This window comes from Labrus bergylta, chromosome 12, assembly GCF_963930695.1.
Source record: "Labrus bergylta chromosome 12, fLabBer1.1, whole genome shotgun sequence".
Classification (NCBI taxonomy): domain Eukaryota; kingdom Metazoa; phylum Chordata; class Actinopteri; order Labriformes; family Labridae; genus Labrus; species Labrus bergylta.
In genome coordinates this window covers 17,052,116-17,078,878 of record NC_089206.1, presented here as the reverse complement: position 1 = coordinate 17,078,878, position 26,763 = coordinate 17,052,116, and the positions used below count along the sequence as shown (strand labels likewise).

The following is a 26,763-nucleotide window of genomic DNA, read 5'->3' as shown; positions in this document are numbered from 1 at the left end:
CAGCAATATATGGTGCTGTTGATAAACGGACTCATTAACACTCCCTTTTCTTTTTTAGTCTCATTTGTCAAGCATTACTGCCACAGATGCATTCAAGTTGTGGGAGTGTCTTTGTGTCTTGTCTTTTTGCCTTGTGTTTCGCTGTTCATCCCCACCTAACTCTAGCAGCAGTCCTGTCTGCTCTCAGCTTCAGGAAAATCTAATTATGGCCCTCAATCTTGTCTCGTTCCAATGCCAAAGGGAGCCGATGCTGCTTCCGATCTGGCAGCTCGAGCAGCTGTGACGTCAGATCAGGTGTTGACCTTGACGGAAGAACGTTGCTCTGTTGTCTTTGTAACTCAGAGGTGGCAGGATAGCTCTGGATAGGTTTTTCTCTCATGGGACTCAGGGCTTGATGTTGGAGAATAACCGTAAAGGCTGTTAATCTTCCACATCACAAATCTTTAGCTGCTGCTCTATCAAATAGTGTCATATCTGATGAAGAGGCAGGCAGGCTGGGTTGGTCATGACGCAGCATCCAGCTGGTGGCTGGAGCTGGGCAGTGCCATTCTTAGCTGGGCCGGGCCATCGTCAAGCTCAGTACAACGCATGTGAAACAGATCATTTTTTAGGAGAGGGAAAAGAGAGAGGGAGTGACAGAGAGTTAAAAAAGAGAGAGGGAGGAAGTGAGGACAGGGACGAAATGGATGACATGTGCAAGGATGCATGAGTGCACTAGTTCTCTTTCACGATGCAGGCAGGCTTACTAAAATGGTTTTAGCTGGGGAAGACCTGAAGGTGAATAAAATATTCAGTTTTTACGAGAAACAAGACAGAGCTCTCATGTTTTCATTTGAAGCAAAATCACTTAATTTAACATTAACCCCAACCAACCTGTGTACCTGTATAAGAAAATAGCTAATGTTTTCCTGCCTGTCCTCTTTTGTATTCATGAAAAATATTAAATACGACATTGATACCATCATGAAGGTACTTATGCTTGTAATGCGCCCTGATGTAAAGTACAATTCATCTTAAAAACCACGATATGTAGATCACGTTTTAAGAAATGTGCTCCATGTCATGTTGCATATTCATGATATACATTTTTCTTCCACGAACCGATTGTGCTTTAAAAATGAAACCCCAAAAGCACTATCACATTTTTTTAAACGCAATATGGCAGTAACAGGGGAAAGGCAGAAGGACGGAAATATGAGCAGTTTAGCAACTAGCATGACAGCAGAGCCAACCGATAAATCGTAGTCCATTTACCATTTACCACATGGGATGAAAAAAGGGGGCTCTTTTAATAAATGCTGTGGCCCCATGGTTACAGATTGCTGCATCCCTGCCTGATGGCTGAAGCTTGTGTGTGGAAGCAGCTCTCTCTCTCCCTCTCTGTCTCCCGCCCATCCCCCCCCCTCCCCTCGCCTTCTCATCTTCTGCTCAGCTCCCTCGCTCTGGCTCCCTCCGCCCTGCTTCTCCTCAGCCTGCTGCTGCCACAGTTGCTGCCTGCCTGCCTGCTCTACTCGCTCATCATCTCCCCTGTTTTCTGCCTGTCCTTTCCACCGCTCTCCTCGTTGCTCAGCTCTAGATTATGAAATTTTCAGTAGCTTTGCAGCAGTTTAGTCATGCGTTACAAAAAATGAGTCCCATCATATAGCAGTAGTGTGTGTGTCTGTGTGTGTGTGTGTGTGTGTGTGTGTGTGTGTGTGTGTGTGTGTGTGTGTGTGTGTCTGTGTGTGTGTGTGTGTGTGTGTGTGTGTGTGTCTGTGTGTGTGTGTGTGTGTGTGGGGGGGTGATAACAAGCTTGGTTGCTCATTTTGAGGCTTTGTGTATCCATGATGCATACGCACACATGTATGTGATGATTTTATTTAACAGAAATGTCACGCCACTGGCAACTGGGATGTTTCCATGTATGCTATAATGGCTGACCATTGTGCTCACTGGGAATGTTTATCGTGTATATTAGGATATCAGGCTGCTGCTCTGACCCATATCAGCAGCTCGAGAATTAGATTATCTAATCGTGTTAAACGGATTCAGGCTTGTTCTGAGTTGTCTATAGATCTTAAATTAACATTGGGTGGTCATGTGACAGAACTGTGTCTCATCCTCAGGGCAGAAAGACTCCATTTCAGTTCCACGTTTCCACCTGCGATGTTTATGTTTGTTATTCACAACATTTCACACGTGCGCCTCATTTCTGTTGGGAATAAACTGATAACATGCAGTGACAGTCATGTGACCCTACACTGAGACCTCTACATCTCCTTCCCACACTTCCTCCTCCTCCTCCTCCTTCTTTTTGACTCCACTGTGTCCAGCCTTCGGTGGCTCTGCAGAGCTTAATGTAGCACAGGATGGATGCCTTGTTAAAAGCACAAGGGCCCATATCACTTCTGCAAATGCACAATCACATTAAAGTTTCACGCAAAACGGCATATTTTATTTAAAACAATTATAAGGTTATCCACAGAAAGATGCTCCGCCCGCCCCTCTCGGCTTTGCTCATTTCCTTTAGTTGAAACCACCAAAGCCATGAAGTGCAGGGGGGCACTGAGTGACTGGGACAATCTACCAACATAAGCAGCTGTTTTCACTCTGCTCACATGTGCTTCAGTTCATTGATAAAAAGTGTATACCTTACCTACAAATGTCTAAGATACACTGATTGATATGCTCAGAACATGCTGGCAGTATATGATATAAGACTACATATTTGTTAAGTGTATCAAATTCACAGTTTGTGTATTGGATATTTCATGTTGTTACTATTTTGCATTTTCTGAAATATGTGAATTCATATCTGACTTTGAACTGATCACTATTTTCTGTGTCTCTTTCTCTTCTCTCCACAGACATTTATAGTGCTAAATAGAGGGAAGACAATCTTCCGTTTTAGTGCCAACCCTGCCTTGTACTTCATAAGTCCTTTTAATCTGGTTAGGCGAATAGCTATTAAAATTTTGATACATTCATATCCTTTCAAATGGTGTCTTAACAGCTAAGACAAAAGGGTTTCCTGTTCATGTCCATTATTCATGATGATATGTTCTGTCGCTCTGCTCATACTGCTATTGATGTTTCCTGTGACTCTTACTACAGGAGACAGAGACATACCAATTTGTATGTTATTGGTTGCCATCAAGTCTGATGATGGCAATCAATAGCACTCTTCAGTCAATGAACCTTGACTATGACTTTAAATAGCATGACAGATTACATAAAATATATATATTTTTTACAGTACAGGAAACCATGCAGTAGACATTTTATTTTTCTAATGGCAGGTTAGTACTATTGATGAGTCATCCTTAACATCAAACCAGGTTAGATCTTCTAAAAAAAATGTCTATTAGGATACTTTATTACATAACCAGAATATTTATCTGTGAAGTATTTGATTTGAACCGAGATCATTCCAGCCTGCCAGGTTTTTTTTGTATCAAAGAATGACTTAAATTGCACACAGATTTTAAAGAAGAGATTATGAATACTTATATTGTCAGAACAATTTTATTTTTTTTCAGAGTAGAAGGAAAGTCTTGCGCTTCAGCTCCTTCACAGATGGAGGTCAGTGTGATGGAGAATAACATTTCCAAATCTGGAGGTAAAACAAAAATATATTAAGGATATTTACATTCTCTATCTACCATAAACTAAACCCTTTTAGTTGTACTCGTAACAATATTGATTATTGTACTCCCCTTTGCTTTACCTTCCATTTTTAGCCACAAGCCACAACTATTACCGACCGTTGTCTGCTTTCAAAGCGGCCCCTGAGGTTTTCATTGTTTCCTACCTGTGCAGATGTCTCTGCACTAAAGGTCTTGCAGCATAAAAAAAACCCAGGCTATTTCCTCTAAATAAAGAGCATTTAAATATTTCATTGGTATAATAATGGCCTTTGTGGTAGTAAGCACACATAACCTCCTTCTGTTAAGTGCTGTAAGAAGCTTTTACGACATTAACCCTTAATATGCCGAGCGCTAGTAAGACCTAGCTGACCACTGAAATCACATTGAATACAAATGTAAGTTACCGTTGTTTTATATGTATGTTGTGCTATATGATCCATATTTTCCTTAACCTGCTCCTCACTCTTTTCAGCATGATCATTATGTGTACTATTTTGACCAACTGTATATTCATGACCTTTAGTGATCCTCCTGAGTGGTCCAAACAAGTAGAGTAAGTATTCCTTTTTAATGTTTTCACTCAAAAGATTCGACGCATGCTAACTGCTTGTTGTAAAGGTCATTTCAATCATTCTTAAACAAAATGTATTTATTGAATAACTTATAACTGGATGTCCTTATCCAGTTTGCCAGACATGTTACATATATGCTTGCTCTTTTGTAAGACACAAGCCAAATATCATTAGGTCAGTTTTTATGTAAAAAATAAATAAATAAAAATATTTGAAGACAATGTTGATGGTTACCAATAAGAAGTCCAAAGTATGTCACATTTTGAGTTTGTCATTTTGGCTCTTGTTTTGTATGTCTTAGAAAATGATCATGCATTATTATGGCTGTAGAGCCACTGGAGAACCTGTGGTCTTGTTAAAAAAGATGCTGTGGGTTCAACATATTCATTTAGATAAAAACAATACATGCAAAAGTTTACTTGACTTTGTCATTCCTCCACTCAACTTGATTCATTCCTTGGTGATTCAAAAGCTAACGAAGGTGCAGACCTGAAGATGCGAGTGAGCTCTAATGCGGCACGGTGAACTGATTCTGTCAACCTTCTTTTCTTCCAGGTATACATTCACGGGGATTTATACATTTGAGTCGCTTGTAAAAATCTGCGCACGAGGATTCTGTATAGACGGGTTTACTTTCCTCAGAGATCCATGGAACTGGCTGGATTTCATGGTCATTTCGATGGCGTAAGTATTTTCCCTGTTACTCAATCTGTCAGTAAATGATGCAATGTAATTATGTGCACACAAGTACTGCCATTTTATTGCGGGGTAAAGGGCGGGTAAAGAAAAAGAGGTTTCTATTGTACGGATTGTTCATCTTTTCCTTATTTGTCTTTCTCTCCGTCTGATAACTCATCTTCTGTGTTTCCTCCTTCGACCTGAGACTTCTCTGGTCTTTCTCTTGGGGAGTTGAAGGTTTTCATGCGACACTCTTTGGCCTTCCTGACAACATCTACACCTCAGTCTCATTCATCAGATTTATCTTCCTTCTGTCATCCGACTTTCCTTTTGATTCATGTTTTCTCTTTCAATCTGCTGGAGTCTGCACCAGTAGACCTAAGTCCGCTATCCCATCATCAACTACACTTCCCTAAATAGTGTTTTCTACAGATTTACCTGTCTGTATGTGAGAAAATAGTACAAGTTCATCTCCATTGTTTGTTTAGCTCACATTCCACAGCCGGTCTGTTTGTGACTTTACCTTTTCACCTCATCTTTTCATGTAAATAACGAGCTGTTGTAACTGTGGTTTGATCCTGCAGGTATATAACAGAGTTTGTAAACCTAGGCAATGTCTCAGCTCTGCGCACGTTCAGGGTGTTGAGGGCATTGAAAACTATTTCTGTAATTCCAGGTAAGACAGGATGGGGCAGGGGACGGTGGGGCGGGGTCGGTGTTAGGTGTATGTGTCTTTCTTTCCTTTTACCTTCCACCCTTCTCCTCAGTGGACAGGCTCTGTGAGTGGCGTCGTATTCCTCCTGGTTCGGTGGTGTTGTGCTCTTGGCGTGTGTGGTTATTGTCATCGTGTTTGTTCTGTGTGTGATCCTTCCCCTATTTCAGATATATAACAGAGTTTGTGGACCTGGGCAATGTATCTGCGCTGAGAACATTCAGAGTTCTCCGAGCATTGAAAACTATCTCTGTCATTCCAGGTGAGACTCAGTTTAAACACTAAGGCTGATCCTCTCACCCTTTCTTTTCTACTCACTATTATTATGATGACGATTATGATTTAAGCAACAACTAAAAAAATTGGAGACAACCATTTTTTGATTTTTTTTCCCTCCAAAATTATCAAAAATGGTACTAATACATTTTTGATAGGCTTTGCAGTCTCCTCCAGGGCCCTCCAAAGTGTCTGCACTCTCTTCTGCCCCAGTAGCAATCTTATTAAGAGACTCACTTCCAAGGCAGCTGTGTTGCTCTTTAGAAATAGCTTTAACCCCCTCATTCCCCACCAGCTTTCAGAATAAACAAAGCCCTGTTCACTAGCAGAGAATATTGATAGAATATTCCCAGTGTAAGGAACAAATAAACATCATTATACATGGTATTGGTGTGTAATGATGCTATTTGTCCTTTGACCAAAATGAAAAGTGGTAGTGAAATTAAGACATCATAACTAAGTTGCACAGTCATAACTAGCGATTGAATTGGAAATAGAGGATTCCATGTTTTTGGGGTCAAAAACAAACCAAGTGTATGTCAATGTTCCATTCAGAATATCTTTGCTCTGAGCTACAGTAGATCCCAGAGAAAACACATGTTAATAATAAATGAAGACTGCCAAGCCTAGTTTGTGAACATATCTCTTATGCTGCATGATGCTTTTCAGTCACTTGCTTTTACAATATTAGCCTACCGAGAGCTTGGCTGACTAATGGCATTGAGAGTTTGATTTGCTCTCTATTGTTTTTTTTTTTAGTTTGATTATTGATTTTTTTCTCTTTTTTCTTTTTTTTACAACTGACTTGAATGATATGGTAAAACACAGTAAAAGAAACGGTGTGCTCACATTGTAGAGGTTTGGGACACAGATGGGATGGTGGAATGACCTCTTGACCTTTTGGAGTGACAATGACCCCACATCTATCTATCTATTGATAGAGGATGTAGAGCAGATGTCGTGCTCACTCAAAAGAGATGCTGTGGATGGCTTCTTTAAATTACACATTCGTTTGGGGACAAAGAGTTTATTAAGTGCAAATGGAAATTCTTGGTTTAGCTCAAAGACTGAAAACAAGGAAAAACAGCTTGCCTAACTTTTTCCAAAGGTTAAAAAAAATACACCTACCACAACCTCTTAAGTTCAGTTAACATGAAGTATGCTTTGACTTAATAGAAAAAGAGAAAATACCAACCATGTGATCAACTATAGTTTGGTGACTGCCTTTTTAAGTCCTATGTTTGACTACAGTCAGGACCGTACTGTTATTAGACTTGACCAAATGGTGGAACTGAAATGAGCTAGGGTTAGCAAAAGCTAAGCTAACAAAGTTGTACAGTTATACAGACCATTCCCCAGGCTAGTTAACTTGCTAACTTTTCTAGATAGTTGACAATCTAAGCTAAAAGCAAGGTATGGTGTGTGCAGTCACATCTAATGAGTAATAACATTTAAATAAAATCTGTAATTCAACTACCCAAAAAGCTGCAGCACGTCTTTCTGTTGGTACCACTAATTCAATAGGCAGCCATATAATTTGTCAGATACTTTTATAAATAAAAAATACCTTCACTACTTGTCACTCACTCACCTGACATACTTCTAACAGCTGAGTTATATAGTTGTTGTTTTTTTTTTAAATGATTGTGTAATACATACATTTATATGCCCGGCCCGCATGGGCTCAGCCTCAAGTAGCAATTCAAAGAAGTGCATTTTTCAGTCCTGTATGATTGTTGTTTTTTTCCACTTTTGTTGTTGAACAAAAAGATAGTTAGTGAGCTTAATGTGTTATATTTCATACCTTACGACCAAGCCAACTGTTTCCCCTTGTTTCCTGTCTTTGTTCTTAGCTAAGCTAACTGGCTTCTGGGTGAAGCTTTGTTTTGAAAACAAATTTGTTTCTTAAAATGTTTAACTATTTAGAATTGACATTTCATTAATACCCATGACAAGCATTGTGTCAGGCTTGTAAAAACGTTTTTGTTGATAATACCTCTGTGTTTCCTAATTGACTCTACCTAGCTAATAGAGCATTTTTAGAGCATTAGAGCATAAGACTGTCCAAATGTGACTTCTAAATTTAGAATATGTTTCATAAGAAGATACACCATGTACAACTGGTGAAGCCTGCCATAGAGACCAAATAGAAAGGTGTGTGTGTGTGTTTGTGTGTGTGTGGGGGGTGGGGGGTGGTGGGGGTTGGTTATGGGTCATCCAGCTTCGATTATAGAGTTCCTCGTGGACCTATGTGAACGCTCCCAGAGGATGCCTGTCTGAAAGGTAAACCCATTGTGTCTTTAGCGAAGGTGTGGATGAGACAGACTGTAGGGTCACCGTATGGGGAGTCATTGCTTTCCTTATACAAGACAGTTCAAGAAAGTGCCCACGCTGGCACTGGCATTGAATTGCTCCTGTTCAGCCTTGGCGTTTAAATGACCTGCATGTGGTTTCCAGTCCCCTTGCCTGTGCCTTTGTCCTTCTTATGGCCCCTATTTGTGCTGCTGTGCTCTATTCCTTATAGATTACCTCTCACTTTTCTGCAGCCTTCCCCCTCTTTCTTACTTTGCAACTGCAAAATAAATAAATAAAGGTATCACAGTCAAAAGCAAATTGGACTTTTCATTTGATATTTGATTAGATATATTTTATATTTTACAACATTTTCTATCCAGGTGGATCTGAGAAGAGTGGGAAGGCTCCTAAATATTTCCTGTTGTTTTGTATTTAGAGATTTCTTGTACAGTTTCTCAAAATGTATAACATATATTTCAGTTTTTATAAAAATGGCTGTAGTTTAAGTTTTATTCATAGATAGTTATAACAACAAACACATTAACATTTAAGAATCTTATTACATTAATAGACATCTATGTAGTGGAAACATGATACACTTTAGATTGATAAATTCAGTATGTAGGCATTACGATTAAATGAAACTACATCCAGATTCTTAAGGTCAGTCCAAACTGGATGTCTCTTAGTTATGAATTCCTTAAAAGGAATTGCATATTTGCAGCAGTAGAAAATGATTTCTAGCAAAGATAGACATTACAGCATTGTAACTTGGACATCAGCATCTCCTGTATCACCCATGTGGTTTGTGTGCGTGGCTGACCCCCAGGCCTGAAGACCATTGTGGGCGCCCTGATCCAGTCTGTGAAGAAGCTTTCGGATGTGATGATCCTGACAGTCTTCTGCCTGAGCGTCTTTGCCCTCATTGGTCTTCAGCTCTTCATGGGCAACCTGCGCCACAAGTGTGTGTTCTGGCCAGTCAACATCACCGAGAGCCACCTGGCCAACGGCAGCAAGGGCTTTGACTGGGACGAGTACATCATGAACAACAGTGAGTAGAGGCACAGCTTCACCTGCTGTGAACTGGCAGAAGCCTATGGCTATGAGTCAGTCCATATGCTGGAAGCATCTAACAATATGCCATATTGGCACTGGGTAGATAAAGGGAATCGCTTTGAAATTAACTGCGCTGAAAATGAACAACTGAAGTCAGAACCGGTCTGAGCGGGTTTAAAGACCACTGCAGAATAAGCAGATTTAGCAGTGAAAGAACGTAAACAAAATGGACTCATTACTGCTGATTGTTTCTTCTTCTTTAGCCAATTTCTACTTCCTCCCTGGCCAACTGGATGCTCTTCTCTGTGGGAACAGCTCAGACTCTGGGTGAGGTTCCTTAACTACCTTCTCTGTTGACCTGCTGTAACTCTGCTGTCTGTCTGAAGACAGATGTATTAAAAGGAAATGGTGCTGAGTCATGTTTGGCTGGGTGCCCTGTGTCTCTCTGTAACTCTCTCTGTCTCTCTCTCTCTCTCTCGTACCACCCCTCAGCCGCTGCCCGGAGGGCTACACATGCATGAAAGCTGGGAGGAATCCAAACTACGGCTACACCAGCTTTGACAGCTTCGGCTGGGCCTTCCTTGCTCTCTTCCGACTCATGACACAGGACTTCTGGGAAAACCTTTACATGCTGGTAAAGCTAACGCATCAACAAATTTAGTTTGTATACATCACTTAAATACATCTGCCTTTAAAAAGTAAAACTGCATAGAGGTCCTGAAACTATTTACTGTATCACTTCAAGATTAGTTCTTCAATGGAAACAAAACCAAGCCTTATTTAGTAAACTTCATATAACAAAAATAAAATATGTATAAAAAACTGTAACTCAAACAAACAAACAGATGAGCAATAAACTGATACATTACAAAAAAAATCTGTCGCATTAAATAAGGAATCAATCAAGACGTCACTCTTGTTTGATGGGTTAAAATAGATAGATTTATGATGACTCATGTTGTTCTTCTTTTGTTGAGTTACAGCTAACAGTAATCATGCTGGTTGGGGCGCTAAATCCATGAAGAGTGTCCATGTTTTCTCAAATCATCAGAGGAGCCATGTATTGAAAATCGTAGTTTTTATTTTATTTGCACCCCATCCCTTTAGCCAAGGAGTCCAGCTTTTGTGATCAGGAGACTTCGAGTGGAGAAGGATCAGTCCCTTTGCTAACAGAGTTACAAATGTGTTATTTTTGAGTTTGCTTCAACAAAGGCTCTCTTCTGACAACAATTATTGTACAATGCATTCACACTATACTGTTGCCAGGCCAAGTTGTCATGTCTGTCAGCCTGTTCCACACAAAGCCTGTAGAGAAAATACTGCCACCCTATAAAGAGGCCAGGTGAAAGGAAGGAAGTATGAAAAATTAAAGAGCTCAGGATAACAGCGTGGTCAATCAGGGAGATGAGACGTGATAGCAGCGTTCCAGCTCATACTTCTATTTTTGTTCCTATCTTTGAAATTCAGCTCTCAACTTCAGGCTTCATGATGTGTGCTGTAACTATTTTAAGTCAATGTTTAGGAAGTTAAATGAAATTGATATGATTGTCACTAAAGGTATTTTATTTCCTGCTCACTTGAGATTTGCTTGTGTGAGACTTAAAGACATTGAGTTGGATTTCTATTTAGTTGGTGCTTGGTGCTCTTGTTGGAAATGTAGTGTTATATACACTTTCCAGCACTGCATGTAAACTACATACATTATTGATGTGTGTGGGGTTTTTTCTTTCTTTCACAAGAAGCTTTCTGTTTTTGCTCAGCTCCCTAAAGACAATAGCTATAACTGGATCAAGCAACTGAGTGACAATATTTTAATACCAACGTTCGGTCCCTATTAGAAGCCTACACTAAGAACCTCTTTTATACCTCAAACAATAGAAATTCACATTTAATAATGACCAAAGCCGAAAATAGACCTTAGTTAGTTAAAATAGCATTTAAGTGTACATTTTGTCTACATGTACTCATTTCTGTTGGTCCTCTGCAACTCAGGCTCCTCACTTTCCATCTCCACCGAACATCCCATTTCATAGAATTAGATGTGAGCTGACAGCTGTAGTGTGCCTATGAAAAACACAACCTGCAATAGAGAGTCGTAATGTGATCAGGGTACAAGCCTGCAGGATACGAGATAAACGTGATGTTGTAATGTTACTATAACAATATAAACAAAAATGAAAGAGAGCATATTACCCCTAAATCAACAGTTAAAATCTTTTTTAACACTATACCTTGGTTTGCAATATGTACCGGAACATCCTGAATCCAAAATATATTCCAAAAGCTGTGTTTTTTTTTTTTTAATCACTAAACCGGCACTGATTAATCTGAGGGTCGTTGAGAGCTAGAATGAGCTTCACCTGACTGCATGAAAATGTTACCCGGTCCTCCATCCAACAGATAAAATGTATGCATGCTGAGTGCGAAAGAATAGCTCTTTAACAAAAATATTTTCTCACATTCATTGCATTCAGTTCAGACTTTTGTTATATGTTAATGTTGTAAACTCCTCTTGTGATAATGATGAAACTGTGATTGCACAGCCCTAATTGAGTATTGGATTTCTTTTGCAGATGGATGGGTGTCAATAAATCATTGGTTGATATAAGTAAAACTAATTTGAGCATATTAGCAGTAAAAATGTAACTGTGCTCTACTCCTTTCGTGTCTATTAATCTACTCTCCAGAGGAAGCCACAGACATGATTGCGATGAGTTGATTTTTGCACTCAGAAATGCTAGATCAGGGAAGTCTGCCTGTTATCTTTTCCCCAGCAACAGCTGACTCTGTTCATTTCTGATAAGTCATTGTTAGGGATGAACACTAGGGTCAATGCAGGCCATGACCTGGAGGTTTGGGTTACATATAAGATGTCATAAGTGCCTCTACTGTTCCCTCCATCCTTCCTTCCATCCATCCACTGCCTCCCAACAGACGCTGAGGGCCGCAGGGAAGACCTACATGATCTTCTTTGTGCTGGTGATCTTTGTGGGTTCCTTCTACTTGGTGAATCTGATTCTGGCTGTGGTGGCCATGGCTTACGAAGAGCAGAATCAGGCTACCATGGAAGAGGCCCTGCGGAAGGAGGAAGAATTCAAGGCCATGTTGGACCAGCTTAAGAGACAGCAGGAGGACGCTCAGGTCAGCCCTTCTGATGGTGGACAACAAAAAATGTCACCTGAATCATTTTGTATCATAGTTCTGACTGTCTATGTTTCTTTGCAGGCTGCAGCCATGGCAACCTCTGCGGGCACAGTGTCAGAAGATGCAGTGGAGGACGACGGAGGAGGGCGACTGTCGTGTAGTTCATCCGAGATGTCAAAGCTAAGCTCCAAGAGTGCCAAAGAGCGGCGCAATCGTAAGAAGAAATGGCGGCAGAAAGAGCAGGAGAAGGAGAAAGGCGACAGTGAGAAGTTTGTCAAATCCGAGTCAGATGATGGCAGCAAGAGGAGCCGCTTCCGTTTTCCTGATAATCGCCTGGGTCGAAAGTCTTCCATTATGAACCAGGTGCGGAAAATAAGAATAACACCCTCATAGTTAACCCTTTCCTCAGTGTTAATGTAACTTTAAATCCAAAGTTATGTGAGGCCATTTAATGTAATTCTCCTGAAATCCCTGCTTATATTGCTTTTTTCCTGCAAAATTGAAATGCTTTTAGCACCACCTGTTTAACTCTGGCTGGTGGTAAACATCTCACAGACCAAACCTCAGCAGATAAAAGTGAAACAATAGGATGGGGGGGATTTCAATCATAACATGACCATGTTACCAGAGCTATAGAATGAAATAAGAGATGCTCTGTGTCTCTCTGTAGTCAGTAAATAGCGTTGCTACACTATTTTAAGACTGTCAGGTGACGTGTATTTTCGAACACATGTGCTGCTACTGTACTCTGTGATGTTGCATGTGCTCAAATACTGAGACGCATATAGTGGTCTTAGATGTAGAAAGTCCAGATGCTGAATTATTTACAGCAATTACATGAATGTTTCAGAGGAAGCAATCCTTCAGCTTTGTTTAGTCCTTACTCCGTCACCGCTGCAGTGAGGACTTATTTAATTGAATTTAATTATGTTACATTTTATTTAATTTTATCACCATGAGATACGTCACTCTGCAGGAAGTATCACTTACTCAAATGTATTGATCATTGACATTGAGGAAAGACTTCTTTACTGTGTCAAATAGCACTCATGACGGCAAAGAGGGAGAGAAAGAGGTCCCCTTTCATTGACTACCCCCAAAAACAACAAAAACAAAAAAACTGTACCTCACCCATTGCAATTCTCTGATTCAATGCATGGGTTTATTTTTTAATGCCTGATGCTCTGTAGCCCCTTTGCTCTCTGTCCATGGTGTTGAAATATGCACAAAAAAACAATGTAAGGAAATATCACTACACTCTCTGAGTTCTACATCAGTGTGAGAGTGAGCTGCATATCTGTACGCCACAGCATAGAAGCTTTAAAGAAACTGTGTCCATGCCTTCACAATGGCAGAAACAAGGCTCCTGTAATTTCCCCATAAGATTTGTCACACGGTCATTATATAACACTTTCAAATCATTAGCAGTGTTTTTGCTGAAGGCCATGTACTGTAAATTATTTGAATGGGGTAGAGATTCATTTTACAAATCGGGATTCCAGTTCATACCTCAGATCAATACCAGACGCAGTCAGGAGTAATGTTGTAGTGACTCATGGTCGTGTATCTCTGTCCTGTGTGTGCGACCTTGACAGTGTAGGATATCACTGACCTAATTATGTATTTCCCTCTTGTTTATGAAGTCACATGATCGCTCCAGCAGAGTTCCACCCTCAGGGAATAATGTCCTGGTTGCATTAATGTTGCCACACCCAACAAATGTTGCCTCACTTCTGTGTCATGACTTCCAGAAGTGATGACAAAACAGCATAAAAATGATGGAGCAATCAGTAGTAATTCAAAAACTCCCACATAAATCACACCTATTTCTTCTACCTCCTACCCTCCAGTCCCTCCTCAGTATTCCCGGCTCGCCTTTCCTGTCCCGCCACAACAGCAAGAGCAGCATCTTCAGTTTCAAGGGCCGTAACAAGGATGTGGGATCAGAGAACGAATTTGCCGACGACGAACACAGCACAGTGGAGGAGTGCGAGGAGCGACGGGGCTCCCTGTTCAGCCCTTATCGAAGGAACAGCTACAGCGGCTTTCATGGGAAGAGGAACAGCACGGTGGATTGCAACGGCGTGGTGTCACTCATCGGTCCTGGGCCGGGTGGACGCCTTCTGCCTGAGGTGAAAATAGATAAGGCAGCTACTGACGACAGTGTAAGGAAGTCTATGAGTAGACCTATCTAGGCATGGCCCCCCTTCTCGTCCGTTTCCTTTTCTTTCCTGCTCTCTATCCTCTACTGTGTCATCTTTGCAAGTCCGTATGTATCTCTTGGCTAAGCGCTCGCGCCTACCCTCCCCCAACCCCTGCAGTGTATGCTGCCCTCCAACACTAGGCAAAGGATGGAGACAAAAATAATTGAATAGAGAATATAACTTTAGCCAACCCTGTATTTGACAGATTAGAAAATCGGGCGTCTATCAGTGACTTCCAGGAAATGTTGTTTTTTTGATTTGAACAATGAATGTCAATGCTATGAATGTTCATATCAAACTATTTATTCATATATGCACCACGCTCAAACCGTCATCCAGAAACAAAACAGATATAATTCTATAATACCATCAAGATTTTGGCACATATACCAAAGCTTGATTCATAGTTAATACACAACTTGACGTGTGGGATGTCATAGAGTTTATTTTTTAACACCATCTAAAAGTTAAACACCATGTCTTGTTATCAAATAGCATATAATGATGAGTTAACATGCTCCAGTGTGTTGATGTGTTCCTCCTCCAGGCATCCAGGTCCTCTGCTAGTCTGTGTGGGTAGATCTACAGTAGGAGGCGGAGGAAACAGAGGGGACCAGCACTATAGTGCCACAGACATTTAACTGCTTTCCTATTACAGTACACTGTTAATATCACAAAGCTGACACACAAGCAACACACACCATCCTATCAGGCACTTAATAGTGAAATTCAAGGATAAAGGAGGGCTGCTGTCCTTGTCTGTCTTTACATTTCCCTGTTTTCTAAACTCTCCCTGGTCAACATTAGTGAATTAGTTGTGTCTCATTCTAGTTAGCATGGTAGATAATAACCCTTAAATTAGAACAAGCATGACATAGATGACTAGAACAATGGCTATGTCTGTAATTTCCTCTCCTTCTCTTTGACTTGGAGCATGCTCATGCATGACAACTTGACTGATCTGAACTACCTGCCTCCATATGATCTTTAACAATGCTCTTGACTTGATGGTTGCAATATAAGTTGTATGGTTTCAAAGTAGGAAGATACCGTAGCCTTAATTTGAAAGTAACGTTTAAATGGCCAGATTTGGGAGACATTTTGTAAAACAACCTAATGATTATATTGCAATGGCAGCAAAGCCTCCATTACTGCATGACAGGACTGAAAATGCATTCATGCAAAAGCAGTTCTCCTTGCACAGAATCCCACAATCCATTTATTGTTTAATCTGGATGAGCTAATTACGTTCAAACACAATTAGGTCAAGTAGCCCTAGACCACCGCTCCCACTTTGGCTGAGACCTGCATGCATTTACAGCAAACACACATCTTCCTTGAAACCAGCATTGAGATAGAAAAGAATTAAACATGACCTACCCCTTCCAAAAAAATCTGATCCTCAACTACTTTTTTCCTGCCAATGCTGTTGTGCACTTCCCTCTGCCGGCCATCGGTGGTGATGTGGGATGGTGTTCATGTCCTCTCCATGGGTGCTTGATTCTTCCTCTCCCCCTGACAGCCAACTACTGAGGTTGAGGTGAAGAAGAAGCTGTCGGGCTCCCTGATGGTGTCTGTGGACCAGCTCAATACCTCCTTTGGGCGGAAAGAGCGGGCCAACAGTGTCATGAGCGTCATTACCAACACACTAGTGGAGGGTACTGCCACTTTAACCCAGCTATTTAACCTGCTCTCATTATTCTTTAACTAGGGCTGCTCTCATTGGTTGATAAGTTTGACATGAATTTCCTGCTTATCTGCTTTGCATTATCCAACAGTACCAGATACATACAATGCATACAATTTTTCTATAATTTTTTACCATTGCATGCGGTAATCTCATGCACGCCATTATATTTGGTTTTGATGTTTGATACGCGATATGTCTTCAGAACTGGAGGAGTCTCAGCGCAAGTGTCCACCATGCTGGTATAAGTTTTCTAACACATTCCTGATCTGGGAGTGCTCCCCCAACTGGATTAAGATCAAGGAGATAGTGAACCTGATTGTCATGGACCCCTTCGTGGACTTAGCCATCACCATCTGTATTGTCCTCAACACCCTCTTCATGGCGATGGAGCACTACCCTATGACCCCGGACTTTGAACACATGCTGTCTGTGGGCAATCTGGTGAGTGGCTTTTTTTTGTCGTTTTAATTCACCTGTTAATAATCTCTTCTTTTTCTTCTGTAGCTTCTAAAGAGGTGTTATTTTTGGATCTTGAATTGGCAGCTCCTTCATAGCCAACCCCAGAGTTGAAAGGGAAAAAAAAGCACTCACGCCCCCCTGCTGATTCCTTATTTCCACGCATTTCTCTTTTCTTAGCATGAACACACACACATATGTTCCCTGTCTTGTCCTTTCTCTCTCCTTTTCTCTTCTCCCTGAGTGGATCTGCAGTTTGTTTCAGTGGGAGCAGCCAGCCTCTCTGCTGGTTGGCTGACTGGTGGGAGGCCTGCCTTAATATTTCATGGAGCCTGATCGATGACCGGCTCCAAAATGGAGCCCGAATCACAGATTGGTTAACTCAACCTGGTCATTTTTTATTTTAAGCATCGTCAATAAAACAGAGTAACATTCAAAAAAGCATATCTTTTTGTAGCCTTCCTCAACCAGATATGTATTCAAAGAAACAGTGACATATCTTGTCAGCTCAGAAATGTCTTATTTTCACCTCTGCTTAGCATTAAGTCAGAGAATCGGCCACTGGACGGTACAGGTGGAAATTTCTAGGTCACCCTGATGCGGGATGAGTCATTGTCTTAAACACATACACACACATCGATTAACACACACACACACACACACACACACACACACACACACACACACACACACACACACACACACACACACACACACACACACACACACACAATAACACTAACTAAATGTGCGTCCTTTTTTGAGAGATTTTGAGAAATTGATAAACCACCTGGTAGTGCATTAATGTGTTATTACTTTTAGAGATATCTGATATTATGTTCGATCCATCTTAATCATTTATCTACATACATAGTCCAGTTATTTAATAGTACAGAACAAATGTCACAAATGTCACCATTTAAGGCTCGTCACATTTTCACGAGAGCCCAAACAATTTATTCATGAATCTACTCTCTTTTCTACCTGCCAGGTGTTCACGGGGATCTTTGCAGGAGAGATGCTTTTTAAGCTGGTTGCCATGGATCCGTACTACTACTTTCAAGAGGCCTGGAACTGTTTCGATGGTTTCATTGTTACTCTGAGTTTAGTGGAGCTGGCTCTGGCTGACGTAGAAGGCCTCTCTGTCCTGCGGTCATTCCGATTGGTAAATAGTCATTTTAGCTCCTCCCTTATGAAAGCCAAGAGATAACATGTGGGATTAGCATCTTATAATTAAGAATATGTACATTTTGAAGCTCAAATTTGACCTTACTTATAATATATGCTTCCAGAAAGCATACCTGTATTCTATTACTGTTTTTATCTTTATTTGTAGCTGTGTGAGTAAATCATACCCTTGCTGCTCTTCCCACCCCATCCCATTTTAGCTGAGAGTGTTTAAGCTGGCGAAGTCATGGCCTACCCTCAACATGCTGATCAAGATCATCGGTAACTCTGTTGGAGCCTTGGGGAATCTGACTCTGGTGTTGGCCATCATCGTCTTCATCTTTGCTGTGGTGGGCATGCAGCTGTTCGGCAAGAGCTACAAAGACTGTGTGTGTAAAATTGCTATCGACTGTGAGCTTCCCCGCTGGCACATGAACGACTTCTTCCACTCCTTCCTGATCGTCTTCCGGGTGCTGTGCGGTGAATGGATTGAGACAATGTGGGACTGCATGGAGGTGGCAGGTCAGGGCATGTGCCTCATCGTCTTCATGATGGTCATGGTCATCGGTAACCTTGTGGTGAGTGTACTATATAAATGACCATGTTTGCTCTCCAAGCCATCTTTCAGGAATACAAATATTGTCAGATGAAAAGAGAAGCATTCAACAATGATTTTGTTTATTTTATTTGAAAGGTGTTGAACCTGTTCCTTGCCTTGTTGCTGAGCTCATTCAGTGCTGACAACTTGGCTGCTACAGATGACGATGGTGAACCTAACAACCTGCAGATTTCCGTCATGCGCATCAAGATAGGCATAGCATGGATAAAAGCAAAGATGCGGATACTGGTTGCCAATCTGCTGAGAAAACCACTGGTGGAGGATGAACAGAAGCCTTTAGACGACATGTATGACAAGAAGCTGAACTGCATTGCTAACCACACCGGGGTAGACATCAACCGTGACCTGGACTATGCCAAGAATGGTAATGGTACCACCAGTGGTATTGGCAGCAGCGTGGGCAAGTACATGATTGACGAGGAGCACATGTCATTCATCCACAACCCCAACCTGACTGTCTGCGTGCCCATAGCAGTGGGAGAGTCTGACTTTGAGAATCTCAACACTGAGGACTTCAGCAGCGAGTCAGAAAATGAGAACAGCAAAGAGGTCAGTAACTGTGTTTTATCCACTTTTACAAAGTTCATATCCAACAACAAAATTACTTTAGAGAAATAGGAATCAGATGCATACAGAGCGATTTAACACAGTTTATTTCCCAGTTCTTCCCACTTTAATGTGTTTCTTGCCCTTTCAATTCAGAAAGTCGATATGTTGTAACAACAACAATGTACAACATGGGTGCTACAAAAAAGATGTGTGGAATGACACTTTGAAGAGAGAATGTTGCTACATTTCAAAAGTATCACGCCAGGATTAATGTTACCTGACTTTTGAATCAGAGTTAAATGCTTATTAATACTGAAATATTACTTTAGTTTATGTACCTGACTCGTTATTAAGGCTTCAAAACCAAACGAATGTTAATATAGAACTATTCCAGGTCACTACATGTGGACAACAAATAATAGTAATGCCATATTACATATTATATCGAGTAAGTGAAATAATATTTTCATTTTTACAATAAAAAAAAAATATTTGCCCGCCATGTTGATGACAAATATGACGTCATGTTAGCAAGTCGTGCACAAAATTATTTTGTAGTGTCCAAGTTATTATTCTGACTTGAGCAGCGATCACGTGCATTATCCAACTTGGAAACTAATTTTTCCAGCATGTGTCCAGCTCTCCAGAATGCTATTGTTGTTTTGTTTTTTTAAATCATCAGTATCGCTTCATCGGGCAATTTCCTCTCTCAGCGCAGCAAAGATCATGTGTGTGGCTTCTCTGCACCGTCAAGACATTATCATAGCATTATTATAACTTGTAACTCATGATTACAACATCTAGAGTGGCCTGCTCATGCAGTGAATGTGGATGAAATGGATATCTGCTGCTGTGTGCCTCTTGACAAAATCCATTTAGGAGACTTTCAGAACAGATGATCTGAAATTTGAGATTCCATTTCAGTGTTCATGTGGATGATATGTGAGGTTCAGGCTTGTTATCTTGTCCATTTCAAATTGAAAAAAAAAAACAATGCGATCAAATAGCACAGAAGGTTCTTTCTTTTAAAAATAATGTGAAATACACAGTTCCTGGCGAGGCTTCATGACCGCAGCTGTGCGACTAGAACAGAAGTTTCTCGATCACTGATAGTCCCCCTCCGGTCTGCATCTGTGCTCATGTGAATTCAAGCTTCCATGTTAGTGTGCTTGTGTGCTCACACATCTGCGTCTCTACAGCTGGACGACACCAGTTCGTCCGAGGGCAGCACCATTGACATCAAGCCAGATGTAGAGGAGGTGGTGGTGGTGGAGACGGTGGAAGAGTACTTGGAACCAGAGGCCTGTTGGACAGATGGTGAGACCACTGCACCCATTACATCCACCCCACAGCACAGAGACTCCCTTGAGCTGAGTGAAAGTGATAGGGCTGTAGGCTGAAGGACAGTTTCATTAAGAAGGATCTCTCACACATGGAGGCTCTATCTGTTTATCTGCCTTTCTATCAGTCTGTCTGTCAAGTTATCTATACATGTAATGCATAAACTAATGCACTGATAAATACCCATCCCTTCTGTCTACTGTAATCCGCCATTAAGATCTTTTCTAATTAGATCTTCTCCTGTATTTCCTCAGCATGTGTGGCTAAATACAAGTGCTGCGATGTCGATATCACTTTTGGCTGGTGGAAGCTCTGGTGGTTCCTGAGGAAAACTTGCTACCTGATTGTGGAGCACAACTGGTTTGAGACCCTCATCATCTTCATGATCCTCCTCAGTAGTGGTGCCCTGGTAAGAAGGATTTGAGGAACAATAGTACAGTTACATAAAAATGAATCCATGAATCATATTAGGATCTAAGTGAAATACACATTTTCATACCTGAGAACAAAGACTAAAAAAAAGATCACATAATAAGAATAAAAGCATTTAAGTCAGCAGTGGGTGCAATGGTGAGACAGCTTGATCAGTGGGGCAGTCAGTTTGGTTTCTCAGCCGTAGAGCTGCTGGGTTGGGGGAGGAGCCAGGGACCTGTGATTAATGGACTGAACCATCTATCAAGCTGGGGATCTATTTTGGGGGATGGAGTGGAGCCTTGTTCTCAGGCATGTAAAATGCTTCTAAAATAAAAGCAAAAGACCACTACAGATCTACATTAGCTGTGGAGTCATTTCAGATATTAACAATGTATTAAAATCTTGTAAATCACTGTTAGGGACCAACAATGTGCAGGCTGTAGATCTGTATACAATGTCATCAGTGGAATCATACACCATAAGCAGTACTATATCCCTCACATCATCGCCTTGGCTGACATATGTTTCATGTCTCTCCGCAGGCGTTTGAGGACGTGTACATCGAGCAGAGGAAAACCATTAAGATCATTTTGGAGTATGCTGACAGGGTTTTCACCTACATCTTCATTCTGGAGATGTTGCTGAAATGGGTTGCCTACGGCTTTGTCAAGTATTTTACCAATGCCTGGTGTTGGCTGGACTTCTTCATTGTGGATGTAAGTCCAGCTCTTGTTTCATTTACTGTGTGATATTAAAGCAACTAGAGCAAACGAGCAGTTACTTGGTCCTAAACCACACCCATCCCACAGCAACACACTGCTAGAAAATGTATGCAGGCTGTTAGGCCATAGAGCTAATGCTAAATCCTGCTGCTTTTTCTGATTAGATTGTTGACAGCCATATTTGGTGCAGTCTTTATAGATACAAGAGATATTTTTGTTGCCCCTCTTGTTGTCTGCTGGGTGTGGTTAGGTGTCAAAGGCCAGGTTTCCAATTACATTTCTGCTTCATGGCATTAATTAGGTGAGATGGCATGTGGTTTGCAAAAACAAAAGAAGCCTATTTATTTTGCATACTAATTAGGGCTGTCAGCGTTAACTCGTTAATCGCAATACGTTTAAAGTCAGAAATTAATGCATCGTTTTTTTAATCGCATTGATTGTGTGCTGTTTTGTCCCTTTAGGTGCACCGTATTAAGCGACCGCACAGACAGCAGTGTCTCTCTGTAGTCAGAGTGATGGAAAAGAACAACATCTCTGTACATCTGAATGGCTCATTTCACTTAAAAAAACAACAAGGGAGCTCAGATGACAAGTTGGAGAAAAAAACATTCACTTCTTTACGATCAATATTTCACCTCGTCACTATCCGCTTGAGCTGTTTTCAGAGAAGTTTTCGATCCATAACAAGTTCTGTTTCCTTAGTTAATGTTGTAGTCTGCCCATCTACCAGAAGTTCTTTGTTTTCTTTCAAAATAAAGCAGGTTTGTATCCAAACAGGAAGTAAATTACCCTTAGCTTAAGACAGTTCAAAATACAAAATAAAAGCATATAACATATTTTTTGTAATGCAAAATAATTGAATTTCAAACATGTTATTCAAAATGTGATTAATTACGATTAACTCTTGACTGACAACGTTCAATTGTGATTAAAAATAAGTTTTTCGTTCGACAGCCCCAATGCTCATGCTATAAGGATAGTGTTTTACAAGACTGCAGCAGTCTGTCCATTTCAACCCATGCCAGTGTCACCTATTACAGCTCCATCAAGCAGCAATTTATTTCTTTATTTTTTTAACTTTGTTTATCACTCAGAGTTGCTTGAATATGAAGAAAAATATCTGCTTGTGAATTCAGGCACTTTTTCTAGTGTGCCACAAGCAATTTCCCTGCAGTGTGACTTCTAGGGGCAGGGGTCTGCTGATTTTAAATGTTATAAGAAAAAAAAGCTAGAGAAAAAACCCTATTAAATTTACACAGCTAATAAAATCAGAAGAAGTCAATGATAAAACCATATTCAGTGAGTTTTGTAGATGATGTGTCACTGTAGGGTTGTCTCTGCCTGTGTCTCTGACCTATACCATGTTTGATATGTGCCTTTGTCCTCTCTCTGCACTTTTCTGCTCCTTGTGGCAGTCAATATTGAAAGACAGAAACAGAGGAAATTATTAGATTTATCCTTTAGTAGTATCAAACATAACCTCAGATTTTCAGGCAACTGAAATGTCTCTGAGGGACCTAAAGGAGGTAATTCAACATTGGGTGGCAAAATGGAATAAAAAATGTACACAATGGCTGGATAGGATAGAACAATAATTTCCCTGACTTCTGACTTTCTCCTTGAACTAACAACCCCTCCGCAGTGTCCAACACCTCAGCCAATACCTGTGAATGGACTCCAATCCATGGCCAGAAGTTCCCATGCTGATTCACTTTAAACTACTCAGATCCTTTGCCGCAAACACAAATTTACTATTACATTTACAAGACAACACTAACATAGTTTTACAAATCTGGATTGCTATCCATATACATTTTTATAATTAAGATGTTACAGTCAAACTGAAACAAAATCTCCTGAAGATTCAACACACAGCTATTTTTAAACTTCACATGTAAGATTCACACTTACGTAACACACAGAGCTTTTTCACTTTCAATATATGCCCGGCTGCCATGGTAGACTCTTTCCCTTTAGGTGTGTTGTTGTCAAGCCCGCCCAACACTTGGGACAGTGCAGGAAATCACGTTGCCCAAGTTGTTAAAATGTTACAAAAAGAGTAACATCCTTCCTCCCCTCTTCCCCTATCCTCCTTTCATTCCCCCTTGAAAGTGTAACCTCAGGAATGTGGTGAAATTGTGCTGAGATGTAATGATGGTGGGTGACAGGCGGCTGACGGTAAGTTTGGTCTTCACTAGCGCTCCCCCTACCCCCCCAAAAATGTATGCTTCATGAGTCTGGGTTGTGTTTTGTGCCTCTGCCGTCCTGTGTTGTGGGGTGAAACAACGGACTCAGAAAAGGGGGGGCACCATCATTAGACCGGCATGTATTTTGTTCTTCCTCATTTCCCTTGTGTTACTGTCTTTTTCTGTTACCCATTTGATTTTTATCTTCCTGATTTTCATTACAAGATTATTTTGCTTAGCTCAAATATGACGATGAAATTGTAAACTCAGGGAGCAAATGTTCGGTCAAATCAGTTAAGACAGTATCTTGACCAGAGAGTAAAGAAATCTATCTGAAACATTTTCTTAGAACCTTACAACTTGTGTCAGCAGTTTAAAATGACATGACCGCAACAATAGGGAACATTTGTTCTAATGGTGCAGCTGAGCTGTGTTAGTGAGACTTTCAGGTGTCATACTTCATTCATCTTTGTTTTTCACTCAGATTATTGTCATTGTTTTGTTGTTTTTCCCTTTGCTTTTATTTTGCATTATTTTTGTTTTGTTTGTGCTGTCGTCATCATGGGATCACAGCCCCAGATGTCATTGGCCTTGCCTTGCAGAGCTCTGTGAGAAGGACGTTGAAGCACTGAGGTCACTACCACACAGCTGGCCCAGCGGGGTGGGGGGGCCAGAAGCCAGGCACCCCAAAAAGGGGGCTCTCCAAGGGGTCAGGCTGAAGGTGACAAATACCCCAAACACTGTAGTGTAGATCAAGGCAAAATCTTTATTTTACTGGCTTCCCATCAGTACAGCTCAGAGGCCAGGATAGTTGTTTAAATAGGGGCTTTGTCCAAAAGAGCAAGTCATAAAAGGCTTCATTAAAGGCCTATCAAGCTTATCCCTGACCTGATATTTGAACATGGTTGGATATTTACATGTATAAGAATGAAGGCTGAATCCATTTTGCGACCTTTTTGCTTATCTTTCGGAAGTTTTGATACATTTTACAACTAAATGATTGAAAAGGTTGGTCTCTCTTCATCTACGATGCTAATGGCCTCAGTCAAAATGAAGATTTTGCCTGGTATAAACCTCCCTCCGTGACTTTGGTAAGCTTTGGATGTTGTGAACTTCTTGCGGTGAGTTTGACCGGTTGGTGTCGATGGCTGGTTGGAGGTGCTTTCACATGTGTTCACCGTTGATATTATTACTTCTTTGTAAGGAACTGGTTCTCCTCCTCCTTTAGTCCTTGCCAGCATCGAGACCAGGAAGAATGGAAATAGAACAAAAAAAAATCCTTCCTGACGATTTAGTTCCTGTGATCGTGCACATATTTTTGAACAAACTTATCTTTAAATTTTGACTGAATATGACCCTGATTTTATTCCAGCTGCCCCCTAATGCACACTGCATTGGGATAATCTGCATTCAGCCAAAGAATCCTTTTTTAAAGCGCTTCAAAGTGCAGCAGCTTGTCTAAGCACAAATGAAGTGACTTTATCAGGGCCAAGTTATTCCTATACTTTACATCACCTCTCAAAGGACTTTAGTGCAGCTTACTGACCACACTAACCGTCTTCCATTTCCTCCTTTGCTAATGTACATGTGTTCAGCTGGCTAAGGGAATTCACATACAGAATACAAAACTGTAAGTCAGGCCACTCTGCTGAAGTTTTCATACATGTTTGGTACATGTATAATGTTGCTGTAGTATTCTTTCAACAGTTTTGTGAGATAATGAGCTATAAAGCATTCTTTGGCTGCAGCAGTAGTATGGTGGCTGCTGTCAGACGTGAGAGGGGCTGCACCAGTTTCTTTGAGGTTGTGTGCGGTTGAAGTTGACCGTTAACTGTGTGTAACTTGACTGTACTGTGTATTTTGTCCTTTCAGTGCCATCCAGTGCTAATAACTTTATCCGGTCTGCCTTTAACCTCCATCCCTGTTTCTTGTGCGTGGTTCATGTGACTGTGGCTCTCCTCTTTGAGTCGTAATGCTGTTTTATTTTGATGTCTGAGAAAGAAAATTTCAAAATGACACACATGTACATGTTTACTTGTATTCTTTCTCTTAGGTTCCATTAGTTTGTCTGTCTTAAATTATATGGGATTTTATGCCTCAGCCCAAGAACGACATGGAGAGACAATGTTAGAGGGGCAAGGGTAAGGCTCTCAAGTCTGTTGGGTTTTTTATCAGCCTCCACAGGGTAACCTTTTCCCTTCCTCCCTTCCCAACTCCTCTTCCTCTGCTCTGCTCAGTCCCTATGCTTGTGTCTCTACTAAATCATGTAGCATTCTTTTCTGCCTAATTTACCCTCTAAATGAGTCTTATGTCAATATCTCCTCTCTTTCTCTCTCAACCACAAATTTCTTTGCAGGTACAAAGGACTTTTCACATCTCGTCAACCTCCCCAAAATAACAGACAAACAATCCCTCTGGCCTACTGTAACTTAAAATACTACGCACATAAATCCTATACTAAATACTGACCTTCTCTCTCAGTGTATATGCATGTATAAATGCAATATTATACATGCATATACATGCAAAGATTTATGTGTGTATGTCAAGAAACTCTCCGCCTATGCCAGGGCCGTTTCTCTTCCTAGTGAATATTCTCACTTCTAACAGTTTGGAACCTCTTTTGCTTCTCTGTTTTTGTGTAGGTGTCTATAGTCAGCCTTGTAGCTAATGCGCTGGGCTACTCCGATCTAGGGCCCATTAAATCACTCAGGACACTAAGGGCCTTGAGACCCCTCAGAGCCTTGTCACGTTTTGAAGGGATGAGGGTAAGATCCAAAGCTAAGCAGCTGATCCTTCCGCATGCCCATTCAACAGTTTAAAGCATGCTAGAACTGATCCAAAAACAAACTTTAAGAGGACAAAAAACTCCAAAGTATTTGGGGATTGTTTTTAAAACCAGGAAATATTAAGCCAAGAAGTCACCTTTTCATGCGCAATCCTCTACCATGCCTTTGTTAGAGCTGAAGAAGTCATGATGCAGCTGGGAGACTGAGTCAATTAACAGTAAAGTTATAGCCAGCGAACAACATGCATTTCAATTGAAAAACAAAAAA

At 40.9% G+C, this 26,763-nt stretch overlaps 1 protein-coding gene across 5 annotated transcripts in view; it reads left to right on the top strand.

Annotated features, from left to right (window-relative positions):
• scn8aa (sodium channel, voltage gated, type VIII, alpha subunit a) overlaps nucleotides 1–26,763 on the top strand; it is a 44,719-nt gene that overhangs the window by 5,858 nt on the left and 12,098 nt on the right. Inside the window, exons 3-21 of one of the 5 annotated variants that reach the window (XM_065961418.1) lie at nucleotides 2,847–2,965; nucleotides 4,090–4,179; nucleotides 4,754–4,882; nucleotides 5,461–5,552; nucleotides 8,989–9,210; nucleotides 9,479–9,542; nucleotides 9,708–9,849; nucleotides 12,150–12,356; nucleotides 12,441–12,722; nucleotides 14,210–14,491; nucleotides 16,086–16,221; nucleotides 16,456–16,694; nucleotides 17,701–17,874; nucleotides 18,098–18,454; nucleotides 18,571–19,044; nucleotides 20,244–20,361; nucleotides 20,640–20,794; nucleotides 21,342–21,515; nucleotides 26,353–26,475. In XM_065961418.1, coding sequence (XP_065817490.1) covers nucleotides 2,847–2,965; nucleotides 4,090–4,179; nucleotides 4,754–4,882; nucleotides 5,461–5,552; nucleotides 8,989–9,210; nucleotides 9,479–9,542; nucleotides 9,708–9,849; nucleotides 12,150–12,356; nucleotides 12,441–12,722; nucleotides 14,210–14,491; nucleotides 16,086–16,221; nucleotides 16,456–16,694; nucleotides 17,701–17,874; nucleotides 18,098–18,454; nucleotides 18,571–19,044; nucleotides 20,244–20,361; nucleotides 20,640–20,794; nucleotides 21,342–21,515; nucleotides 26,353–26,475 — 3,579 coding nt within the window. Of the gene's footprint in view, nucleotides 1–2,846; nucleotides 2,966–3,018; nucleotides 4,180–4,753; nucleotides 4,883–5,460; nucleotides 5,553–5,758; nucleotides 5,851–8,988; nucleotides 9,211–9,478; nucleotides 9,543–9,707; nucleotides 9,850–12,149; nucleotides 12,357–12,440; nucleotides 12,723–14,209; nucleotides 14,525–16,085; nucleotides 16,222–16,455; nucleotides 16,695–17,700; nucleotides 17,875–18,097; nucleotides 18,455–18,570; nucleotides 19,045–20,243; nucleotides 20,362–20,639; nucleotides 20,795–21,341; nucleotides 21,516–26,352; nucleotides 26,476–26,763 lie in introns of those variants that run through there. The other 4 variants (XM_065961416.1, XM_065961414.1, XM_065961417.1 and 1 more) reach the window with 4 other exon arrangements.